Below are 23,259 nucleotides of genomic sequence, written 5' to 3'. Positions count from 1 at the left end.
AGACAGCGGTTCCTATTGGATAGACTCGAGACTGTGGCGTCTCTGATTGGTTTGTTAAGAGAAAACTGTAGGGGGCGATAACTGGGCTGGACCGAGAGACAACATTGGTCAAAAGGCTAAACATCCGGTTCTTCATTGGTCCACTTTATATCTAAGGCGGGTTGACATTTTGGCCACCCTTTTCTCGTCCATCCCCCTCTCCCTTTCTCCTATTGGTCCCTTTTTCCCCAGACCTTTAATCTAATTGGCTATTGTTTCTTGATTGGCTGGACCTGCAACCAATCGTGAGGCGCAGGTTACCCATGGGTTTTGTCTCAATAGAACATTGGCTGCAACACGGGGAACGGTGATTGGCTGTGGAGGAGGCTGCTATCAGTTTGAAATTTTGGGCGTGGCAAGGAAATGTTGGCATGTGGCACTCTGAGTCAAGAAGGGCGGAGTTTTAGTTTTTTGACATAGGGGTTTTGCTTAAGATGTAAAGAATTGGGGGATGGAATGAGAGTGCTTGTAAGTATTCTGCTTTGCGGTAACCACCTGCTTCTATCTGGCTTTATTGGGTGGGGACAGGTGTGATTCCCGTCTGCTGAGGATGGGTGCAGAGCATTGCCATTTTTTCTTCTGTGCAATCGGTACTTTTGTGCCCCCTACGAGAGTTTCTTAGATTTCCATATGCGCAGCCTCAACAAGAGTGGGGAGGACCCCATATTTAAGTTGTGCGTCTGCTTGTTTTCTGTGCTTAATGTTGCCTTTCTGCAAAAGTCTTAAGACAGTTTACAGTTTTAAGATGCTCAGTCAAATGAAATACAACGTAAAGTTGGCCCTGTGTATGTGGAGAGGATAGATCCTCCATATGTTTTGGGGATAGATCCTCCAGATGTTTTGGGACTACAACTCCCATCAGTGGTCAGGGATGATGGGAGTTGTAGTCCCAAAACATCTGGAGGGCCGAGTTTGGGGATGCCTGGGATAGATCAACTGGAGCAGGCTGTGATTTTGGCCAGCTTGCCTGCTTCACATCCTTCATCCTTTCCACAGGGTGTGCAAAATGAACGCAGAGGTCAGTGCACCTCCAGTGACCTTTTTCCAAAGGAAATCAAAATCTGTTTCAGTGTGCTGAATCCCTGAAAACTCAACACTTGGACAATGGCAATATTTACATCTGTGCTGGATGGGTGTTGGTTTGAATGGGTGCTTCTTGGGCATGATGTTCCAGCTGGCAACACCTACATTTTTTAAATCTACTCTTGTTCTTTTTAAAAAACTGTCTGTTTATTATTATTTTTTAAGGGTATGGCAGGATTCCTGTTACTCATTTGTCCCCTTCAAACAAAGCTTCAGGTCAAGGACATCTAACAAGGATATGATTTAGCCTGAAGTTTAAGTTAGAGAAAATGGGCACGAACTGTCAACGGCGTCGAAAACTGAGAGCCAGAGCAAAACGTTTGGCGAACAGGAAGGAAGTTATCATTCAGCCTCAGTGTTCAAGTTCTCTCCCTCCAAAGTAAGCACCTCTGATTTTTTAATTTTTCTGTTCAGTGTTCTTTCCATGACTAGTCATCACAATTGCCTTGTTTTCAAACCATTGAAAGGGACCAAGACCATTTATGTAGCAAGAAAGTAATAAACTGCATATAATATTCTTGCGAAAGTTGCGTGCCTCCCCCTCTCTCTGCCAAGTGGTGGCAAAAGCCCATGGGGGTTCCAGGAACTCACCCAGGATCGGTGGAGCCTGTAGTAGCTTTCAGAAATACGGTTTATTCACCTATTTACACCTTCAGTCTGCATGGAGTGAGTCCAGATCTTACAGCATAGCCATTTCAAGAGGGGCTTGTAACCCACAGCAATGCAGCCCTGGAGTCCAAGGCATCTCTCCCAGTCAGCCCTGCAGCCAGCCTGCCCAAGATGGATCCCATTCCATCTTCCATTTTCTTCTCCTTAGCAACCCTTGCTCAAGACTTTTTCCCGCTGCCACCTCACCCCCCAGTTACCCTGGCAACCTACCAAACCCAGTCTCTGTTCACACCTCAGGGCAAGGGGGGAGGACAGTTATCTCGCTTCGTCAATGGCCCTATATTGTTTCTCGGCCTGGTCATTTTGCATAGGCTTGTGCAGGAATTCATCTGCAGCTTTTATTTCTCCCTTCATATGCCAAACAGTGAAAATCCTACCATTTATTAATTTCTAGGGTTTGGGGGGGGGTGTCATTGTAATGCTCATGCACTGCTTGTTCTAGTATGGAAGCCTATGGGTATGGAGTACTGTGTCCAGTTCTGGGCACCACAGTTCAAGAAGGATACTGACAAGCTGGAACGTGTCCAGAAGAGGGCAACCAAAATGGTCAAAGGCCTGGAAACGATGCCTTATGAGGAATGGCTTAGGGAGCTGGGTATGTTTAGCCTGGAGAAGAGAAGGTTAAGGGGTGATATGATAGCCATGTTCAAATATATAAAAGGATGTCATATAGAGGAGGGAGAAAGGTTGTTTTCTGCTGCTCCAGAGAAGCAGACACGGAGCAATGGATTCAAACTACAAGAAAGAAGTTTCCACCTAAACATTAGGAAGAACTTCCTGACAGTAAGAGCTGTTCGGCAGTGGAATTTGCTGCCAAGGAGTGTGGTGGAGTCTCCTTCTTTGGAGGTCTTTAAGCAGAGGCTTGACAGGCATATGTCAAGAATGCTTTGATGGTGTTTCCTGCTCGGCAGGGGGTTGGACTGGATGGCCCTTGGGGTCTCTTCCAACTCTACGATTCTATGAGGAGGTTTGCTGTGCCAAAGACGATAGGAACCATCCATGAAGGCCAGCTTTTTAAGATTTTGATTTGGTGTTTGTCTTTCGTAGGCTTCCGGTTTCACCCTGCAGCTGGAGCAAGCCTCTTTGCGCATGGCCCTTGACATTTCTGAGCATTGCAGTAGTGAAGGCTTTACAGACCGCAGGGTTGTATTTGTACGGGTGGTGGCAGAGAAGTGTTGGACGGGTAAGTTTTTGTTCATTTAAACATTTTATTTTGGATACTGGAAACTGTAGCGACGCCAACTTTCTTTGTTTGAACTGGTAGGCACGTGTGGAATTAGGAGAGTGCAGGATGAGTGACCGTAACAAAATGTCTGCTGTGGAAGTGTGGCATAATAAGATAGAATGGCTGCCACATCTAAAAGAACAGACAAAGTGACAAAGGCAAGAAATGGTACAAGGATGCCCCACCTGTCAATGTGAGGGACGTTACCTCCATCAGCCACCATTGCACTGGCTTGCAGAGAGACATTCTTTGAACCTCTACTCAGTGCAGAATGGAAGAGAGCGAGAGTGTCTAGTCTTGGCGTCCAATTTAATGTGGGTGTTTTGGGAGGAGGGTGTTCAGCATAGGAGGGGCTGAGCCACCCCATGCGCTCTGCTGGATCCCAGGCTTCACATGAGTAAAAGTACTGGGTTCAATCTCTGACACCACCGGCTCAAGGGATCTTGAATAGCAGCGCTAGAAAGGATGACTCCACATTGCCATTCAGAATCTACAGTAACAAACTTAGACACGGGAACTGCAACTAAGTGGGAGAGCATCGGTTTGCAAACCAACAACTCCCACTTTTGATCCTCTACACATCCAGGAAGGACTTGGGTAAGACTCCTGTTGGCAACCCTGGAGGGCCAATCAGTACAGAGAGTGCTGACCTAGATGGACCAATGAATTGCCAAGATGAACCAATAAGGCGGCTTCCTGTTCTCCTTAAATAAGCCAATGGTGTGTTGAAATAACCAGAAGTAGCCGAAGGAATATGCAATGTGCAGTCCTTGTTCTGATCGCTGACTGCATGATGACATTTTATGTTTATTGCAGTTTATATCCAGCCTTTCAAATTACTTGTAAGTGCTTTGTAAGGATTTGTAACATCTCACTTTAAAAAAAACACACACCATGGATTATGAAAATAAGGTTATAAATGACTGCTGGCCATGATGCCTGTGTACAGTGGAGGCAGTATTTCTCCGAATACCAACTGCTGGAGATCAGGTGTGGGGCTGTTGGACCAGACAAACATCTTGGTCTATCAAGGAGGTGTCTTCTCTTTGGAAATGGCTTTTCTTTTCAAGCAACCACTAGGATGTTGGCAGTCAGAAGCCCAAAGAGACCCCGGACCACTTCCTGCTTTTGAGGCCCACCCCCTGCCAAAATGAAAAAACAACGACCCACCATTGGAACAGATATATTTTTATTTTTATTTATGAACATTTTAAACTCTGTATAGGTTAAGAAAAACGATGTCTCATCAATTCATGTCTCTTAACTGCTTAAATTTGCAGCACTAAGCTGAGAGTTGCATTTGGGTTGGGTGCAAATTGCCTCCCAAAATTAAATGTGAAAAAACAAAATCTGAGCCCGCTTTTGTACGTGGGACCCAAGGAAAGTGGCCCTCCGGTGTCCTCTCCCCCCACTGCATTGGCCTGGGGTGTCGGCTGTTTTTTTCCTGCCAAGTGTGCAAATATCGGGCTTATGCCTAGCTCTGTAGAATATCAGTTTCTCTTGCTTCTTTTCTGCTCCCAGATCTTTCAAGTCATCAAAAAAATTGTATCTCCATCAAACACGTGTCTGCAGGACCTGGCTGCGTTCCGGGAACGGTTAGAAAAGCTGGAAACTGAATTTGCCAGCCTACAGTTGCTGGTCCAGGTAAGCTGTGTTTTTTACAAGGTTTGTAGCAATCCAATCTGCCACCCCCGGCCAGCTTCTGTTGTATTGTAATGAGTTGATTTGCTTCCTGACATTCCTACTCTGGGAACAGGATCCTTGAAGCCCAAACCATTGTTAAGACTTTTACCTGTGTGGAGGGGTGGCAACTTCGTCTTAAATGTTATTTCTTTGCCGTAGGCAAATAGCTGTGGATGAGTCCAATTTGTTGTGGTTTGTAAAATGTAGATAATAATTACTTTAGCATTAATCTATGTACTGCTTAATTCCATAATAGGCTTCCAAGTAGCTTGCAGGTATAAAAATTTCAGATATTTATATATACTGCTTAATATTCAGACGTGTTATACAAGTATTAAAATACAGTATAAGTATCCGAAATTCTATTGTGTAATAGAAACCGCTTTAAGATTATCTGGTGTTTATTTACAATCATACGGCATATACGTTTTATGAAATAAATACAGTGGTGCCTCAACTTACGAATTTAATCCGTCCCAAAGGCACCTTTGTAGGTCGAAAAGCGCCATTGGAAACACGATTTCCCATAGGAATGCATTGGAAACGGAAAGATTTGTAAGTCGATACAACCCCATCTAAAAATTCTTAAGTTGAAAAAACCCTATCTTAAAACCGCCGTGGTTTCCGTTCAGATGTCGAGGAATTCGTAAGCGTGTGGCCATTTGCCCCATTCATAAGTCGAAAAATTCGGTTGTCGAGTCGTTCGTAAGTCGAGGTACCACTGTAAGAGGAAACATATGTTGTCACTGGGAGTTTGGGGTGTATGTGTTGGGTGTGTGCATGCTAATGTGGTTTAGTAAACTTCCAAAATGAAAAATTGGAGTATAAGAGATCTGCTAGATCAGACAATCCTCCATCAAGGCCCACATCCCATAATTGAGTTGACAACCTGGTTGCTCTGGTTCCTTACTGTCGGATTAACATTTCCAGCTGATGAGACTTCAGATTTCCCCTCTATGTGCTGAATTGAATCCCCCTCACTGATTTCTCCCTCTTTCAACAGAATGGAACTGTTGTGCCTATCTTGGAAAAGGCACCTTGCCAGATGCAGCTGGAGAATCCAGAGCCAGCTTTTCCTGCACATGCGCAGCTGAGCCTTCCAGCATCTTTGCCTCCACAGCCCCTGGCTCCCCCACCCCCTCCCCCACCCCCTCCCCCACCCCCTCCACCCCTGCCTCTGCCTGCACCTCTCCGTCTCATAAGAGCTGGTGGCACAAAGACGCCGGTAATGTGTATGGCAGTGAGAGTGCCTCTTAACTCCTCTAATTGGGGTCAGCTTTTTCTCTTGTCTGTTTCAGTTTCTAGCCTGCTAGTAGCACATGGGTTGGTGGGAGCAATCCTTATTCCAGGGGTGGGAAACCCATTTTCAGCCTGGGGGCCGCATTCCTCCCCGGGCAACCTTCCAGGGGCCGCTTGCCAGTGGTGGGAGGAGCTACAGGTGAGCAAAGGTAAACACTTCCAAGTTTATGCAGACAATTAAGAAAACATGTTAATCGTAATACAGTAGTTAGCTGATCTCTGATTTTCGGGGTTTTTTTAATTGTACGTACTGTTGCTGTAGACAACTTGAATTATTTTTTTATGGATATTGCCATACAAATATCTAACTATGTGAGTATTTTATTTTTATGTAGCATTTCACTGCTCACCCCCCTGAGCCCCTTTAGACAGAAGAGTGGGGTAGAAATTTAATTCCTGTAGGATTTCAGGAGGATATTGAGTTCGAGACTTTGTCAGTGTTTTTGAGACAGCTGTGGGTTCTGAACCTCTTTTTTCTGTCCGCTTCCTTCTTGGACCCAGGCAGCCTCGTTAAAAAAAGACGTACCCATGCAGATAACCCTCCAGGACCTCCTAAATGTGAAACTGAAGAAGGCCCAAAGTGGCATGGGGATAGACAAGGTAAATTCGGCAAGGCATATTAAACGTGCTTCACATTTTGTGTTAAATGCTGAGCTGTTTGGGACGTGCTGTCTGAGGAGCCACCCTTCCAGCCACTGTATCAGAAAGTAAGTGTGTGGTATGGTGTGGTGAAGGACTCCTAGGCTACGATAACCTGGACAGGTGTGGTGTTGTGATGGTGCCAGTAACAATCGAACAAAAATATCTGCAGAAAACGGTCCACTTTCAAACACTGATTAATAGCATAATGAATGGGACCCGAGTCAAATTGGGCCAAGCGGAAGGGAATACAATATTGCCCAAATCGAAACAAATCAGTGTCCAGGTTGATTCATACGGGGAGAAGTGGCCCTTGATATATTGGACTGAGCTGCATAAGGCTTTATAGGTCAAAACCAGCCATTTGATTAGTAACGCAGGTAATTCTTTGAGCTCAAATGGAAGGTTTATTGTATGGTTGTTTATTGTCTTATAAATCTGAGAGTTAGCTATGCATTTGTGTAGCTTCTTTTTCCAAATTCATTTTTTATTGATTTTCATTGATTTTCTGTTACAAAGTAAGCTTCAAAAGCATTTGCAGAACATCTTTAATCAAAAACTGAAAAAATTCAAAGATCCAGTTTATCTTGGGAGAGTGTAATAAAAACAATATGATAGTGGGTTAGAGCAGACAAACAGATTCGATTTGGATTTTCAGCAATACAGTAAGTTAATTATGTTTGTGCACCTTTGAGTCATTTCCATGAGTTACGAAAGCTATCTTTGTAGTTATATAAAACCATTTTGATTATTTATATGATTTGTAAAAAGAGACACATCTTTAACATGATATCTTCTTTGACTGTATCTGTAAGGGGAGGAGAATATAGGGATCCTCCTCCCCTCATCAGGAGCAGCTCCTCCCCTAGCAGCAATGCTAGCGAGGATGGGGAGGAGTCCAGTGAGGAAGGGGGAAGAGAGGTCCAGGGCTCAGGCAACACGGGGGAGCCCCTGCGACACATGAGGGGGGAAAGGGGGGAGAAGGAAAACATGGAACGTAGACCCTTTTTCCCCCCGGTTCCGGAATTACGCAGGAGAAGGAGGGGAAGGAGATTTGCCGTCCTGAGACTCTTATGTTGGAAGAAATCTAGGGGCGGTCCATTGCCGGATTCTGCATCGGACTGAGCAGACATGTTCTACACACCAGTTTCACTGTAAATAGACTGCACTAAATAAAACTGTCTAAAGACAAGAATGCGGAGCGTCGTTACTCTAAAGTAGTCGCAACAACCCCCTGACGGTATCAAAAAATGCAGCAGCTTGTAGGTTTTTCGACGATACTTAAAACAAAAATAAAGCTTTGAAAATACAAAACAGCACTTTGAATTGAGCCCGGAAACTAATTGGTAGCCAATGTAATTGGGCTCTGCGGGACTAGTTCGGCCCAGGCAAGATAAACCTTGCCAACGCCTGATTTAGAGGATAAAAACAGAAGAATAATGGAGAAGGGAAAGGGCCCAAGAAAAACTTTGTGCCCCCCTGATGAAATTCCTCACAAAGGCCCTGCGTTGAAGCTTCTTTCAAAAGGTATGGTGCAGTAACAAATCTTTCTTTTTTTCAGAGGAGATCGCCGTTTGAAAGGCGCAAGGCATTAATTACGCTCTCCGACTTGCAAAGCATCAATCTGAAATCCAAAGCCCCAGGACCACAAGCTCGGGTTACCAGTCACTTGATGTAAGGCACCTCTGACCTTTCTGCAGATTTTATGCACAGCGTTAACGTTGGCCCACTTAGGAAATCTGTATTTTAATTTTCGTGTTTGCTCTTCTTTCCCCCTCCAGCACTCCTAGCAGAAGCAGTTTAGATTTCCGGAAACACTTGAGAAAAGTCGCTATTGAGAGGTAACCATCTATATAGGGAAGTGGGGGGGGTCATTCCCCCCTATTTCCTTCCTTTTAGCTCACCATATGATCCTGCTCAGACCCCAAGGTCGTCATTTGAGGGAGTTCTGGGGTGAGGACAATGAGAGAGCAGGGCCTTCTCTGTGGTAGCCCCCAGTTTGTGGCATGCTCTCCCAAGGAGACCCCACCTGTTGCCAACCTCATCAGCACCAGGCAAAGGCATTATTTCTTTCCTCAGGCATTTGGGCAGAACCAATAAATGGAGGCTTTCCCTCTGTGTCTTAAATACATTGTCATATTTTTATGAAAGCGTTTTATTATTCCTATGAGTTGCTTTGGGATATGTTGCTCTGAGAAGTGAAACATAAATCCAGTTAACCAAACCTACTGGGGGAAAAAATGGCTTCCAGCATAGACCGTGTACCTTTTTTCCCCCTTCCTCCATCCCAGGAGCCCAGGTGGAACCCCATTAAGCAACAAAGAGAACACGGAGACTGGGACAGGACTGACACCAATCATGACCCAGGCTCTGCGGCGCAAGTTTCAGGTAAGGCTCTCTAGGGATCTCTGTTGGGCTGGTAAAGCAAGTGTTGAAAGGGGGCTTTGAACACACAGTCCCATCTTCCCAAGTCAGGGGTGGAGAAACCTTCCACAGGCCATGTGCCGGGGCTGGGTGGGGCTAGGGGCAAAATTGGGAGGCGCAATGGATGTGGAGCTTGTACCTTTGTACACTAGTCTACATTCCAACTGCAAAAAAAGGAAGCTTTTTACACGTATGTTTATGCGTGTGTCTGTATGCTTGTGTGTATGCACCCGTACACACAGGCAACTGCCCATTTGCGCAGGGGTTACGTTCCAAGGCACCGCATGTTTAAGTGAAACTGTGTATATTTGAAACGGCATTGAAAAAGCCTGCAAACACCGCTTCCCCACCGCCACCCTTCCCCGTTCCGCTCCTTTTTGTGACGTTTTCGGGTCACTTCTGGGTTCGGCATAATGCGCGTTCACGTAGTGAAAGCGTGTAAATGTGGGGTTGCCTGTGCACACTTGCGCACACCCCTTCCCACCCTCCCCCAGCCCAAGCAAGAGGTGTTGCTACAATTAGCATGCATGCTGCATCCGTACAAAAGAACTAGAGGGAGGGTATGAGGTGAGGGGTACAGCCTGAGGAAAGGAAGTGGCTTAGGAAGCGTGGGCAGAATGGCGCAAAAGCTGAAGTTACAGCCAGAAGGAAAAGTTGAAACCTCTCTATTTCTTTTCTTAACAGTTGGCTCACCCAAAGAGTCCCTCTCCACCCCTGTTGCCTAAAGGAAGCAGCTTTGAGGAGCAAAGTTAGCAGTGCAGCTCCTGGCTAACTACACTTCCCTGTGCTGGTTTTCTGGCCTCTGCTGATGGACACTACTAATGTGGAAAGAATTTATTTATTTTTAAGTAAAATGCACTGGGAGCAGGGAGGGGAGAAGAAAGGATAAGCTTTGTCGTCCTTTAGAGCAGAGCTCACCATCCCCAGGTGAAACACACAAAGGAGAGACAGTATAAGTCTTTTTTTCCCCAGCCAGCCTGCTCTTATTTTTATTCCTTTACGGCAGAGATAGGGAAGTTGTGGCCCTCTGGATTTGTTGAACTACAACTCCCAGCAGCCCCTAGCAGCATCCAGAGAGCATTCATCCTCGCTTAATTCCATACTGGCAAATATGAGGTCATCCCTATAAAACATCTTTAGGACATAAAATACCTGCATGAGGATTTGGACATTCCTAACCTTGTTTTATTTGTAACTTACTTGAAACATTGATTTTTTAAAAGTATTTACTATTTTTTAAAGTATTTACTATTTTTTAAAGTATTTACTATTTTAAAAATAGATTTGTGTATGTGTGTGTGTGTATGTATGTGTGTGTATATATATACACACACATACATACACACACACACACACACACACACACACACACACATATATATATATATATATATATATATATATATCGTACACATCGCCCAAGTTCTTAAAACTCGAAAGATTGGCAGTCAGTCTTCATCTAAAGTGTATGTGTACACATGAATTTGTGTATGTTTTCTCCATAATGAAGAATACCTTTTTACATTCTCTTAGTGGGGGAAATATATGCTTTTCTCAATAAGGGAAAATGCCCCTTTCTCTGAAGGGGAAAGGTGAATTGCAGAGGAAGTCCAACATGCCTTTGTACCAGAAGAGGCTGTATGTTCAGCAAACCTCAAATGAGATTTTTGCTTCTGGTTTGAGATCCTGATGCATGTTGAGTCGTTCCGGACACCCTGTTGGTCTGCTGAGAGACAACGAGGTTCTGCCATGATGGAAGAGGTTGGAATCATCGGCTGGTCATTCAAACACTCCTTAAACAATGTGAGTAGCACCCAGTGCTATTTACAGAGTGTACCATTATGTACAGATTGCATCTGTAAGATGGGGACTTGGTTCTGGTTGAAGAGGACAGCTATTGTTTTCGAAGTGCTGATGATGCTGTGAAAGCTGCTTGTCTGCGGGGTACAGACTTCTCATCGGTTCTGCTCTCTTCGGTCAGACTGGGTTTTGAAGCACTCCAGAACTTGTTTAACTGGAGATTCACCAAACAGAGGAAAGCTAGCGAAAAAGCCACAGAAGCTAATCTAAAAAGCTGTGTCGGCAATCTGAAGAATTTATTGTTTGCCTCGAGTCTGCTTGCAAGTGCATCAAAAGCCAAAGTAAATTTGCAGGACCTGGAAAAGTTTTCCAGGGCCATTGACATGCTGCTTTTGCATCAACCCCCTGAGCAGCTCAAAAGGGTGCCAGCATCAAATTGCCTTGGCAGTGCAATGGAAGGAAATGCCTTAACTAGATATCAGTCCTTTCAATTCAGAAGTTGTGGTAACCAACTCTTGGGCACATAACTGTTGTTAGGATTATTTACAAGTTTCCACTGTGTTTGTGCATCCGTTTCTTACCCATTACTCGTTTTATTGCTGTTGGTTACGTGTGTCAATTCAGTTGCTTTGCTGCCTACCTCCTCCTGCACATTTCAAAAACAAATAGCTTCTCTAGCTACCTGTGGCACATTTTGGAGCAACTTGAAACTAAATGTTGTAAAGCAGCGCGGACTGAAATCAGTTCAATAAAAAAAAAAGAATATGGCACTCTGCTGGCTTTCTTGTTCTGCTCCTCATTCATGTTCTCTTTGGAAAAGAGTGTTTTATAATTGTTCAAGGTGATGGGTCTCATCAGAAATGTAGTCCAATTACGTGGTTGATGTATGCTTAAAGAAATGGCTGTAGCTCGATGGTAGAGCAGTCTGCTTTGCAATGCAGAAGGTCCCATGTTCAATCCCCAGCATCTCCAGATAGAGATTGGGGGGGGGGGAATTTTGGTCTCAGACCTGGAGAGCTGCTGCCAGTCAGTGAAGAGAATGCTGAGTTGGCGGACTAATGTGTGGTCAGAGTCAGCAGAAGGCAACTTCCTCTGTGCTATACCCAAATAGTGGATACTGGGCTGCTGCCTCCATCAGAGGTAAGCAAACTTTTAGACTTGTGCAATCTGCTAACCAGAGCCCAGGGCCGGCTCTAAGGCAAGACTGGGTGGCGCAACTTGCTGGGGTGCCGTGCTGCTGCGCCCGCCAGACAGCCACACTGGGAAACGGGGTGGGGTGGGGCGCCAGAGGCATCTTCGCACCACGGCGCCAGATATGCTCAAGACGGCCCTGCCAGAGCCACATGTAAATTGGTGGCTTGGCTCAGGTGAGCGTTGGTTATCTACTGTTATCCATTGGCATAACATGCATGCCTTGTGCCAGTCATCCCCAAACTCGCCCCTCCAGATGTTTTGGGACTACAACTCCCATCATCCCTGACCACTGGTCCTGTTCGCTAGGGATGATGGGAGTTGTAGTCCCAAAAAACATCTGGAGGGCCTGCTCTTTGCAGATCTGCACTTGAGTTATGGCAGCTCACTGATTTAAACACAAAACATTAAAGGTGGCCAGTATAGCGACACAAAAGACACGGTGAAAAGCAAGCAATGCATATTCATATTCTTACAGGAGAGAATAATTGAGTTAGATAGGCATTTGTCATAAGGCAAGCTCTGCTGGAGAACTACTTTACTTGCTATTGATAAATTGTTGGGAGTTGGAACCTAGCTGCTGCACTGCAGCGTTCTACATTTTTGCTCAGTCTGGGCAGGATACGTAGCCTCTGTCCCCTATCCACCGTCTTCGGACCTTTCTGTCTTGCTTCTAAGAAGGTGAACTGTAGCGCTCTAGATGTTAGGCTACAACTGCCATCATCACTGACCATTGACCATGCTGGCTGGGGCTAATTGGAGTTGAGTCCGGCAACTGCCGGAGGGCTACAGGTTCCCCAGCCCTGCTCTAAAATGACTTTAATGACAACCGCCTAGCACACACCTGCATCTGTCAACAGGTGCGTGGGGAGAAATGAGTGGGGAATTCATGGAATTTAGATCGAAGACTAACATGCCGCTTGCATATGAAAAGCTGCACGCACGTGTGCAATGCTTAAGAGCCCAATCCTGCTCACGTTGACTTAGAAGGGCGTGCGCTTACGAAAACACCCTGCCCGTAGCAGGTCATGTGCTCCATTCGGAGGATCTCAGAAAGAGGAAGGGCAATTCCAGGACGCAGCGGCTTCATAGTGATGACTGAGCATGTGCCCCCACTTGTTTCAAACATAGACTTTAAACAGACTCTCACAACGTTTCCACCTTCTGGCTTGACTTTGCAGACCTTTCTTCTTCTTGTCTCCTGCCTGCTGGATTGGCAGCAGGATTTGGGAGGGTCCTTGGGGACGGAATCCTGGGTCCGCGTCCTCACCCCGCGAAAACCAAGACGTGCAAGCGAATATTGCTGTTATTTATTTTAACGAAAAACGCAGGCTACACATATTTCAATAAATAGCCAATTCTGCTCTCGCAGTCGCCAGCCGGACGTCTATGGCAGCGATGGCTTCGCCTCCGAAAAGGTAGCTGGGCTGCAGCTCCGATCAACCCCGCATTGCAAGGGGGTTGGACTAGATGACCCTTTGGGTCCCTTCCATCTCTAGAAATCCACAAACTCCTGTCAACACGTTCAGTGGTGTGGAATGATGCAGTCCCGCGGGTTCTCCTTCGTTTAATGGGAAGCCCGCGGGGCTAGATACCTAGTAAGCCTGCCCAGGCTGCAACCTAAACAAAACGAAGGTATCTGAAGAAGTGTGCATGCACACGAAAGCTCATACCAAAATAAAAACTTAGTTGGTCTTTAAGGTGCTACTGAAGGAATTTTTTTATTTTAAAACGAAGAGAGGTAGGGTGTGGAAGCAACCGGGATATCTCGTCTTCCGACGCTGGAAGTGTCACTCTTCACTTTTTCCCATCTCTATGTTCGCAGAAGGCCCTTTCTTTCCAGCCGCCGAAGCTTATTGGCTGCTGCTTCGACCCATGTCGCGTTTCTTTTCCTCCCCGCGCCTGCGCAGTTGCTTCCTTCGTGCTTCCCAGGCTTGGGACGGTGGCTGCTGCTCTTGGGGGGCGGAAAAACAGCCCTGCAAGGAGGCTCGCAGTTCCGTTCCAAAAGGCGAGGATGGTGGGCGCGACGGCGGTGCAAGGCCCCGTGGGCTTGCATGAGTTGCTGCTGGCTGGGGCGGAGCGGGGAAGCAGCAGTAGCAGCAGCGCTGGCATTGCTACCGCCACCCCCGCCGCCAGCACTACAGCCGCTGCTCCTGCCGCCGCCGCCGCCGCCGCCGCCGCCGCTGCTCCTACCACTACTACCACCACCAGCAGCGTCGCCCCCGGGGTAGTTACCCCGGGGGAGGAAGAGGAGGTCTGCGTGGTGGGGATCTTCGGGAAGACCGCCTTGCAGCTCAGCTCCGAGAAGGCGGCCTTGGTGAACACGGTGTGCGACAGGCAAGTCTTCCCCCTCTTCCAGCGCGGCGGCGAGGCCAGATCCTCCGCTGGAGGAACTGATAGTGGAGGAGGGGGAGGGGGTGGCGGCGGCGGTGCAGACCCAGGAACCGTTTCCCCCTCGGCTTCTTCCTCCGCTTCCTCCTCCTCCTCCTCCTCTTCCGCTGCCTCCTCTTCCCAGGGCGACTACAACCTCCTGGAAGCCTATTACAGCCAGGATTGCAAAGTGCTCTACCTGGTACTCACGTCCATCTGCGACAGCCACCAGCTTCTGCAAGCCTGCAAGGACCTGGATGCCATGGGCGATGCCCGAGGGCCTGGCAGCTTGGGGGCTCACCTCCTGGCCCCAGGCGGCTCCCAGCTGCCCCACGCCGAGGCCCACGAGTTTTGGAAGCACCAGGAGAAGCTCCACTGCCTCAGCCTCCTCTACCTCTTCTCCGTCTGCCACATCCTGCTCATGGTCCACCCCACCTGCTCCTTTGACATCACCTACGACCGGGTCTTCCGAGCCTTGGACGGCTTGCGGCAGAAGGTGCTGCCCTCTCTGAAGGCTGCTATCAAGGACTGCCCCGTTGGCAAGGACTGGAAGCTCAACTGCAGGCCTTGCCCACCCCGCCTCCTCTTCCTCTTCCAGCTCAATGGAGCCCTGAAGGTGGAGCCAGCGCCAGGCAGGGGGCAGGAGTTCTGCGGGCACCTGGAGAAGCCCCCCGCAAAGAAGCACTCTCCCAAGCGGCGACTCCAGCATGCCTTGGAGGACCAGATCTACCGCATCTTCCGCAAGAGCCGGGTCTTGACCAACCAGAGCATCAACTGCCTCTTCACCGTCCCGGCCAACCAGGCTTTTGTCTACATCGTGGCCGGCGGGGCGCAAGAGGGCGACGACCCCATTGCTGTCTTGCTGGACCAGCTGCGGAGCAACTGCACTACCAGGGAGGCGGAGGCCTCGCTGACGCCTGCCTTGGCTGGGCCTCGGAGGTACCAGGCGATGAGGCACAGCAGACAGCAGCTGTCTTTCCACGTGGAGAGCAGCAGCAGCAGTTCCAGCTCCTCAGGGCAGCTAGTGGACTGCACCCTGAAGGAGTTCCTCTTCCAGCACGTGGAGCTGGTCCTGGGCAAGAAGGGCTTTGACGACAGTGTGGGGAGGAACCCACAGCCTTCCCACTTTGAGCTGCCCACCTACCAGAAGTGGGTGGCCACAGCCCTGAAGCTGTACGAAGTGGCCATTGAAGGCAAGGACAGTGACCCATCTTCCGCCATCGGGGAGCTGACTTCCAAAATCATGGGGAGCATCAAGGTTTTGGAAGGCTACCTGGACATTGACACCAAGTTCTCAGAGAACCGCTGCCAGAAGGCCCTCCCCATGGCCCACAGTGCCTACCAGTCCAACCTACCCCACAACTACACCATGACTGTCCACAAGAACCAGCTGGCCCAGGCCTTGCGGGTCTACAGCCAGCACGCCCGGGGACCAGCCTTTCACAAGTACGCCCTGCAGCTGCACGAAGACTGCTACAAGTTCTGGAGCAACGGGCACCAGCTGTGCGAGGAGAGGAGCTTGACCGACCAGCACTGCGTGCATAAATTTCATTTGCTCCCAAAATCGGGTAAGTTCAGGTCATTCGGGGTTTAGACGCTCACTGTCTGGACTGCCTTCCTTCCTCCGCTCCCAATTTTAGATTTGTTTGCATATGCATCTCACTTAATATACGCTCACACAAGTTTGGAAATGGGAACAATATTGTGAAGGACAATGAGGGCTAGAGACCTAAAAGATTTGCTCAGTCATTTCCTGCTACTTGTTCAACTTCCAGAGTGGTGGATCCCTAATTGAAAGGTGAAGCTTTCAGCATGTCACATCTTTCTATATACACATATATGGATGGATGGATACACACACATACATACATTTTAGACTTAGGGGGTCTTTAATCTGTCCTATCTGCATTAAAAGCAAGTACAAAATATTTAGTATAATGACAAGCACCCTTTTGAATAAAATCCGTGGCAACAAATGTTTTCCTAGATTAAAAGGGCTTGCATCACTTCCAAAATGCATTGTTTTGTTGGACTGCTGCCACTTGTTTTCACTAGACTGAAAAAAGGGGGGTTATGATTCTCAAGTTTCTGGATTCTGTGTTCAAAGCTTTTAAAGAAGCAAAGAAGTCAAAGGAACCAACTGATGGAAGTTTTCCTTCTGTGGCTCTCTTTTTTAGGCGAGAAACCTGAGCCAGACAGGAACCCACCTGTGTTGTACCATAACAGCCGAGCTCGCTCCACTGGCACCTGCAACTGTGGGAGGAAACAAGCACCCCGGGATGACCCATTCGACATCAAAGCAGCAAATTACGATTTCTATCAGGTAATTATTTGTCACCTTCCCCTTGCGACACAGTTCTTAGATAGATGGGCAAACAAACAGTTGAAGACTTGTCATTGTGTGGGCCTTTTCATCCCTCTTTAGGGCCACACTCCTTCTGGGGTAATCTGTCAGGGGCTGCCTTCCGCAGTTGGAATCTTGGCCGCAAGTGGGCAGCCCCTGCCTTTTCCTGCTCCTTCTGCCCACCCGCCCCTGTGCTTTTCCTGCTTCCCTCTTCCTCTACCCCCAGCAAGTTGCAAGGAAAGGGTCAGATTGCTCTTGCCCAAAGCTCTAAGCCGATTACTTACAGAGGGCTTTTGTTCTTAGCCCAGGGGCAGTAGATTTCCCAACCCTTTTTGAACTAAAGAGTGGGGCCAGGTGCATCTTCCCTTTGCTGCCCAGGAGGGATGGGGGCACAACCTCCCAGCAGCCTTTGGATACCCAGCTTCCACGCCTTGGGCTTTTACATAGCATGTTCCTGGAGGCATCTCTATATCGCAAGGGTGGCAAACCCCAGGCCCCAGGTGTGGGTCTCTGTGCCCCTCTGTTTGGCCCTCAAGACTCTCCCCAAGTCACCCCGTCCCTTAGGCCACGTTCCCATTAGTTGCTTTTGCCTGGCTTGAATGCATTGTTGGGCTGGGACAATTGTTATCATAATTGGGGCAGTTCACAGAATAAAATACAAGATAAAACACCAGTAAATAATAAACCAAGAAGAAGAAGAGGAGTTTGGATTTGATATCCCGCTTTATCACTACCCGAAGGAGTCTCAAAGTGGCTAACATTCTCCTTTCCCTTCCTCCCTTCCTCCCCTCCTCCCCCACAACAAACACTCTGTGAGGTAAGTGAGGCTGAGAGACTTCAGAGAAGTGTGACTAGCCCAAGGTCACCCAGCAGCTGCTTGTGGAGGAGGGGAGATGCAAACCCGGTTCCCCAGATCATGAATCTACCGCTCTTAACCACTACACCAAGCCTGGTTGAAGGGGAACAATGGCCCTTGCTCACCTAGAAGGATGGAGGGGTGTGTGTATGTGTGCAGATATCGCTGCCTTGGGCATGGCTGGGCTATGGCCTGTGGTACAAAGATAGGAATCTCATCCATTGCTCCACCTGCTTTTGCATCTGCCCCCATCCACCACTGTCATGCATCCCCGCAGGTGGTTACCTACAAGGAAACACAACCTTCAAGCTGAAAAATGTTCCCCACCCGGCTCTAGGTTGCAAACCTTCTCATTTCTACCCCTTTCTTTTGCTTTCCTAGCTGCTGGAAGAGAAATGCTGCGGGAAACTGGACCACATCAACTTCCCCATCTTTCAGCCAAGCACTCCAGATCCAGCACCGGCGAAGAATGAGACGTCGCCCAGCCCTCCAGAGGGCGAAGCCGAAAAGCTGAAGGAGAAGGAGCCGCAGACTCAGGGGGAGAGCACCAGCCTGAGCTTAGCACTCAGTCTGGGCCAGTCCACGGACAGCCTGGGGACCTACCCAGCTGACCCTCAGGGCGGAGGGAACAACACGGAGTCTCACGGGCAGGCAGCTGACTCCAAAGGAGAGAAGAGGCCCAGCTTGGTTGACCGCCAAGCCTCGACGGTTGAGTATCTGCCAGGGATGCTCCACTCCAATTGCCCCAAGGGCCTCCTGCCCAAGTTTTCCAGCTGGTCGCTGGTAAAACTCGGCCCTGCCAAGGCTTACAACTTCCACACCGGCTTAGACCAGCAGGGTTTCATCCTGGGAACAAATTACCTAATGCCTTGGGACATTGTCATCCGGACACGGACGGAAGAGGAGGGGGAGCTGGACACGAATTCCTGGCCGGCTCCTAATAAAGCTGTCCCCGGGAAAAGGAGCGCAGTCGTCATGGGCAGAGGGAGGCGGCGGGACGACGTGGCCCGGGCCTTTGTGGGGTTCGAGTACGAGGATGCCCGCGGCCGGAGGTTCATGTGTTCAGGCCCTGAGAAGGTCATGAAGGTGATGGGAGGGGGGCCAAAGGAATCGGCTCTCAAGGCGCTCAACTCCGACATGCCCCTGTACATCCTGTCGTCCAACCCGGGGCGAGGGCTGAAGCCACACTACGCTCAGCTGATGAGACTCTTCGTTGTGGTGCCTGACGCTCCGCTGCAGATAGTACTGACGCCACAGGTGAGAAGGTTATAGAAAGGCTGGACTGTATTGTGCTCAGGTCCTGCTTGTGGGTTTCTCCACAGGCATCTGTGAGAACAGGATGCTGGACCAGATGGGCCATTGGCTTGATTCAGCAGGCTGTTCTTAGCACAAATGGCAGGGTCTGGTTTTGCCCGGACACTGAGGTCCAGCGCCGAGGGCCTTCTGGCGGTTCCCTCACTGCGAGAAGCAAAGCTACAGGGAACCAGGCAGAGGGCCTTCTCGGTAGTGGCCCTGTGGAACGCCCTCCCATCAGATGTCAAAGAGATAAACAACTACCTGATGTTTAGCCCTGTTTAGGGAAGTTTTTAATGTGTGACATTTTAATGTATTTTAATCTTTGTTGGAAGCTGCCCAGAGTGGCTGGGGAACCCAGCTGGATGGGCGGGGCACAAATAATAATAATAATAAATTATTATTATTATGAGAGCCAGTGTGGTGTAGTGGTTTAGAGCGGTAGACTTGTAATCTGGGGAACCGGGTTCGCGTCTCCGCTCCTCCACATGCAGTTGCTGGGTGACCTTGGGCTAGTCACACTTCTCTGAAGTCTCTCAGCCTCACTCACCTGACAGAGTGTCTGTTTTGGGGGAGGAAGGGAAAGGATGTTAGCCGCTTTGAGACTCCTTTGGGTAGTGATAAAGCGGGATATCAAATCCAAACTCCTCCTCTTCTTCTTCTTTTATTATTATTATTATTATTAGGTCAGGGGAAGGCTGCACAATATAATGAGTCTTCACAAGATAACTGCAGCAACCGACGTTAGAGAGAAATGTATCAGTCTTTCAACCTGTGTTTTAGTGAATGTTCTTAAACAGAACTTGAGTAGTGGGAATCCATAGCAGCAGCAGCAGCAGCAGCAGCAGAATGCTAGGCCTATACTAAATGTATTTCTTAGATTTACATCCTACCTTTCTCAGGCTTGTGGTCATAGTTCCCCTGCAGTTTTAAATCTTTGCAGAAAGTCGGTTCAGCTAATGGGGGGGTGACTAGCCCAGGGAGTAAGGCAGTTCTTTTGAGGCTGAGGACAGATCAAATAGCTTTGTGAATTTTGCCTGTTTGGAGGCACTGATAGGCTTGCCATTTCAGTATCACACATCATGACCTGAAGTGGACCTAAGTCCCCCAGCTCTTGCTCTCTCTGGCCTTTGGGGTTCTCTCTCCAGGCCCCACACCCTTTGCAGTGCTTTTGCCTGACTGGAATGTGTCCTGGGAGAGTGGCAGTACCAATTGTTTGCCTGGATATGTAGAAGCCCCTGACTTTTGCATGGCTAGAGTGTAGCCTGAGATTCACATCCATAGATCACTCACTTTTGCCTGTGACCCCACCCACGACTCACATGTGGCCCCTCATAAGGTTCCCCATGAATGAATGTGGCCCTTGGGGTGGAAATGCTTCCCCGCCCTTGGTTTATGCCATGTTACCTTTATTTGTATTCAGGGTGCCATGAGACCACTACACTTGATCTTAGCCACAAGGCTGAAAAGTGGATGGCTTTAAAAGAGGACTGGGCAAATTCATGAAGGATAAGGCTATCATGGCTATGCTCTGCCTCTCCAGTTGGAGCAAGTAGTATACTTCTGAATACCAGTTGTGTGAAACCGCAGAAGGGGAGAGTTGCTCCTGTGCTTGAATCCTGGTTTCCCACAGGTATCTGGGTAGCCATGAGCCACTGGCCTGATCCAGTAGGCTTTTCTTACGAGAGACTTGTCATTTTGCTACAGCTACCTGTCTGGACATTTTGTTTATGTTTGTTTGTTTGTTTCTCTTTCATTCCTAGGTTCAGCCGGGGCCACCTCCTTGCCCTGTGTTTTACCCGGAGAAACAAGAGATAAAACTTCCTTCTGATGGACTGTGGGTTCTTCGGTTTCCTTACGCCTACGTGACGGAACGCGGGCCGTCCTTCCCTCCAAAGGAAAACCAGCAGCTGATGAGTTACAAGGTGCTTCGAGGAATATTAAAAGCTGTGATACAATAGGACTTACTTGACCACACAAGTTGAATTGGCTTTGGAATTTAGTATTTTCTTTCCCTCCCCTCCCCGCTTACCCCAATCTAGATGACGGATTTTGATTACCAACAGCTGGAATTCACACAGCAATCACTGCTTTGATTTTATTAAGCCATTGCACTTAAAAAGTCCCAGTGTTGAAACCGTATGTATGTGCCAAGTCCTATCAGAGACACTGGACTGGTGGGATATATTAATGCAGAAGCCAAATTAAGTTTTAGTTTGTAAAGGTCTGTGGATCAAGATGAAGAAAGTAAAAATAAAACATAAGACACTTACCTGCTCTTAAGTCATTACTGTTTTATATCGCATTCAAGTGACTGCAACAACATATTGAAGTATATCCTCACCCTGCTGGCTGGGGCTGATGGGAGGTCAAGTTCCGGCAAAATCAGGTGGACACCACATTTGGCTACCCTTGGGCTTAGGAGCACTGCGTTTGCTCTTAGGAGGAGGGGGATACAAAGAGAGATGATATGAAAAATCAGCTAAAAAGTGCTGCATTAAAGGATGTTCTGGATGCTATTTATTATTATTACTATTTAATGTTTATATCCCACTCTTTTACCAATAAATAATCAGATCCGCTTAAAAAAAGTGGGACACAATGATGCGATAAAGAACAAATAAACCACTTTAAAAAGGATTAGAAGCAACCAACCATAAAAGGCGGCAGTTAAGAACAGCAGCAGAGCTGGATTGCAAATGCCTATTTGCATAATTTCTGTTTCTTTCCGGAAAATGTCAGGGCCAGGCAAGTCACCACAGGGAGGGCATTTCAAAGCATCGGCACCACTACTGAAAAGGCCCTGTCTCTTGTGTTCAGTCACTTTGATCCCTCATAATGATAATGGTACAGTGAGTGGGGCCTCCAAAATATCTTAAAATGTGGGCAGCTTTCTTTAAGAATCCTTGTGGGTAATCATTGGATCTAGCACAAGTCTAGAATTATATGCTCCAGTCATCAGGTGCCCCTAGTAATTCTGGTCACCTCCCTTTGGACCAGACATCCCCAAACTGCAGCCCTCCAGATGTTTTGGCCTACAACTCCCATGATCCCTAGCTAACAGGACCAGTGGTCAGGGAAGATGGGAATTGTAGTCCAAAACACCTGGAGGGCCGAAGTTTGGGGATGCCTGCTTTGGACCAACTGAAGTTTCCAAACACTGTTTAAAGGCAACCCCACAAAGAGAGCATTGCAGTAGTCCAAAATGGAAGTGATTACATAAGGCTCTAATCCTCTATCCAGTTTCCTGGGAATAAACACCACTGGATTCAATGAAACTTACTTCTGAGTAGACAGCCAAAGGATTGTATTGAAGTGTGGATGTCATGTCCATCTTCTATCAAAGCTGCTAAAAGGCAATCTTGGCTGAAGCTGGTAAAACATACATCTGGCAACTAATTGTCTCCTGCTTGACAAAAGGGGAAGGGGTGAGAAGGAAAAACACAGACCATTAGGAAACAGATATTTTATGTAGACAGATCTTTTTTATATAAAAAAAGCAGGACTTAACTAAAAAGTTCTTAAACATCAGTGATTCTTTTAAAGTGTTGCAACAACAAAGGGCACTGGTTTTTTGCTGCTCTGTGGTTTGGCCTTCCAGCTAATTCCAGATGTGGAATAGCAAGGCCTGCCAATGACCTTTTGGACTATGCAAGTCCTTGTTCAAATTGAGCTATCCTTTTCTCCCTCTCTGCACTGTGGCTCCACCTGCTGCACCTGCAGAAAACAGCCAAAGGCTTTGGTGCGCTCTTGCAAATAATCCCACAATGTTTGTTCAGTTTTATGGCCCACCTGCAGATATGAGCCTGTGTTTAGTCATTTAGGACCTTAAAAAGGAAACAGTAACCTAACCTGCCCACCTAGCGACCAGGATGGGATCTACACAGGTAACCAAGTGAGGGATTGTCAGCAATTGGAAACCCTGAGCCTTCAGGCCTAATTTGGCTTCCCTGCTCTCCCTGTTTGGCCCACAAGGCTGTTCTGGTCAAGCCATACCCACTTGTCTATAACCTGCCATGATATGGCATTGGGTACAGGGCAGGTTAAGTCACAGCTGCAAAGGAACATTCATTTTGGGGGGGCTGTGCCTTGAATTCAGCACCTTACCCTGCTGTGCTGTTTTGGTAAGGGACTGGATATGCTCTGGGACCCGATTGCTGGTGTGTGTATCCAATTCCTGCTGAAAGCAACACAACAGGGAAGGTGCAAAATTCAAGCAGCACAGCTGCAGCTATAAAGGAACAACCTATATGGACCCTCAATTTGAAGCTGTGGCTTGACTTTTGCCAGACTTGATACCTCACCCACTTCTCAATATGGCCTGTTCAAGGTTGGCGACTTGGG

At 47.9% G+C, this 23,259-nt stretch overlaps 2 protein-coding genes across 3 annotated transcripts; both read left to right on the top strand.

Moving 5' to 3' along the window:
- The first annotated feature begins 383 nt into the window (after positions 1-383).
- PRR11 (proline rich 11) lies at positions 384-11,631 on the top strand. Of its 2 annotated transcripts, none has more exons than XM_035139965.3 (10): positions 384-507; positions 1,288-1,501; positions 2,839-2,974; positions 4,538-4,660; positions 5,703-5,924; positions 6,500-6,598; positions 8,199-8,311; positions 8,419-8,478; positions 8,929-9,025; positions 9,746-11,631. In XM_035139965.3, the coding sequence occupies exons 2-10, from the start codon at positions 1,392-1,394 to the stop codon at positions 9,812-9,814; spliced, it is 1,029 nt and encodes a 342-aa protein (XP_034995856.2). In that variant the 5' UTR covers positions 384-507; positions 1,288-1,391; the 3' UTR covers positions 9,815-11,631. The 2 variants fall into 2 exon arrangements, with proteins under 2 accessions (XP_034995856.2, XP_088513656.1); XM_088657530.1 differs by having other exon boundaries at positions 388-507; positions 1,333-1,501.
- A 2,330-nt stretch (positions 11,632-13,961) lies between these two features.
- On the top strand, positions 13,962-21,187 carry SMG8 (SMG8 nonsense mediated mRNA decay factor). The gene is made up of 4 exons (XM_035140089.3): positions 13,962-15,990; positions 16,600-16,745; positions 18,004-18,879; positions 20,679-21,187. Exons 1-4 carry the CDS (start codon positions 14,067-14,069, stop codon positions 20,874-20,876), a joined length of 3,144 nt encoding a protein of 1,047 aa, XP_034995980.2. The 5' UTR covers positions 13,962-14,066; the 3' UTR covers positions 20,877-21,187.
- The last annotated feature ends 2,072 nt before the right edge of the window (positions 21,188-23,259 follow it).

The sequence above is a fragment of the Zootoca vivipara genome, chromosome 14 (assembly GCF_965207765.1).
Source record: "Zootoca vivipara chromosome 14, rZooViv2.hap1.1, whole genome shotgun sequence".
Classification (NCBI taxonomy): domain Eukaryota; kingdom Metazoa; phylum Chordata; class Lepidosauria; order Squamata; family Lacertidae; genus Zootoca; species Zootoca vivipara.
This window is presented reverse-complemented; position numbering and strand designations above follow the sequence as displayed.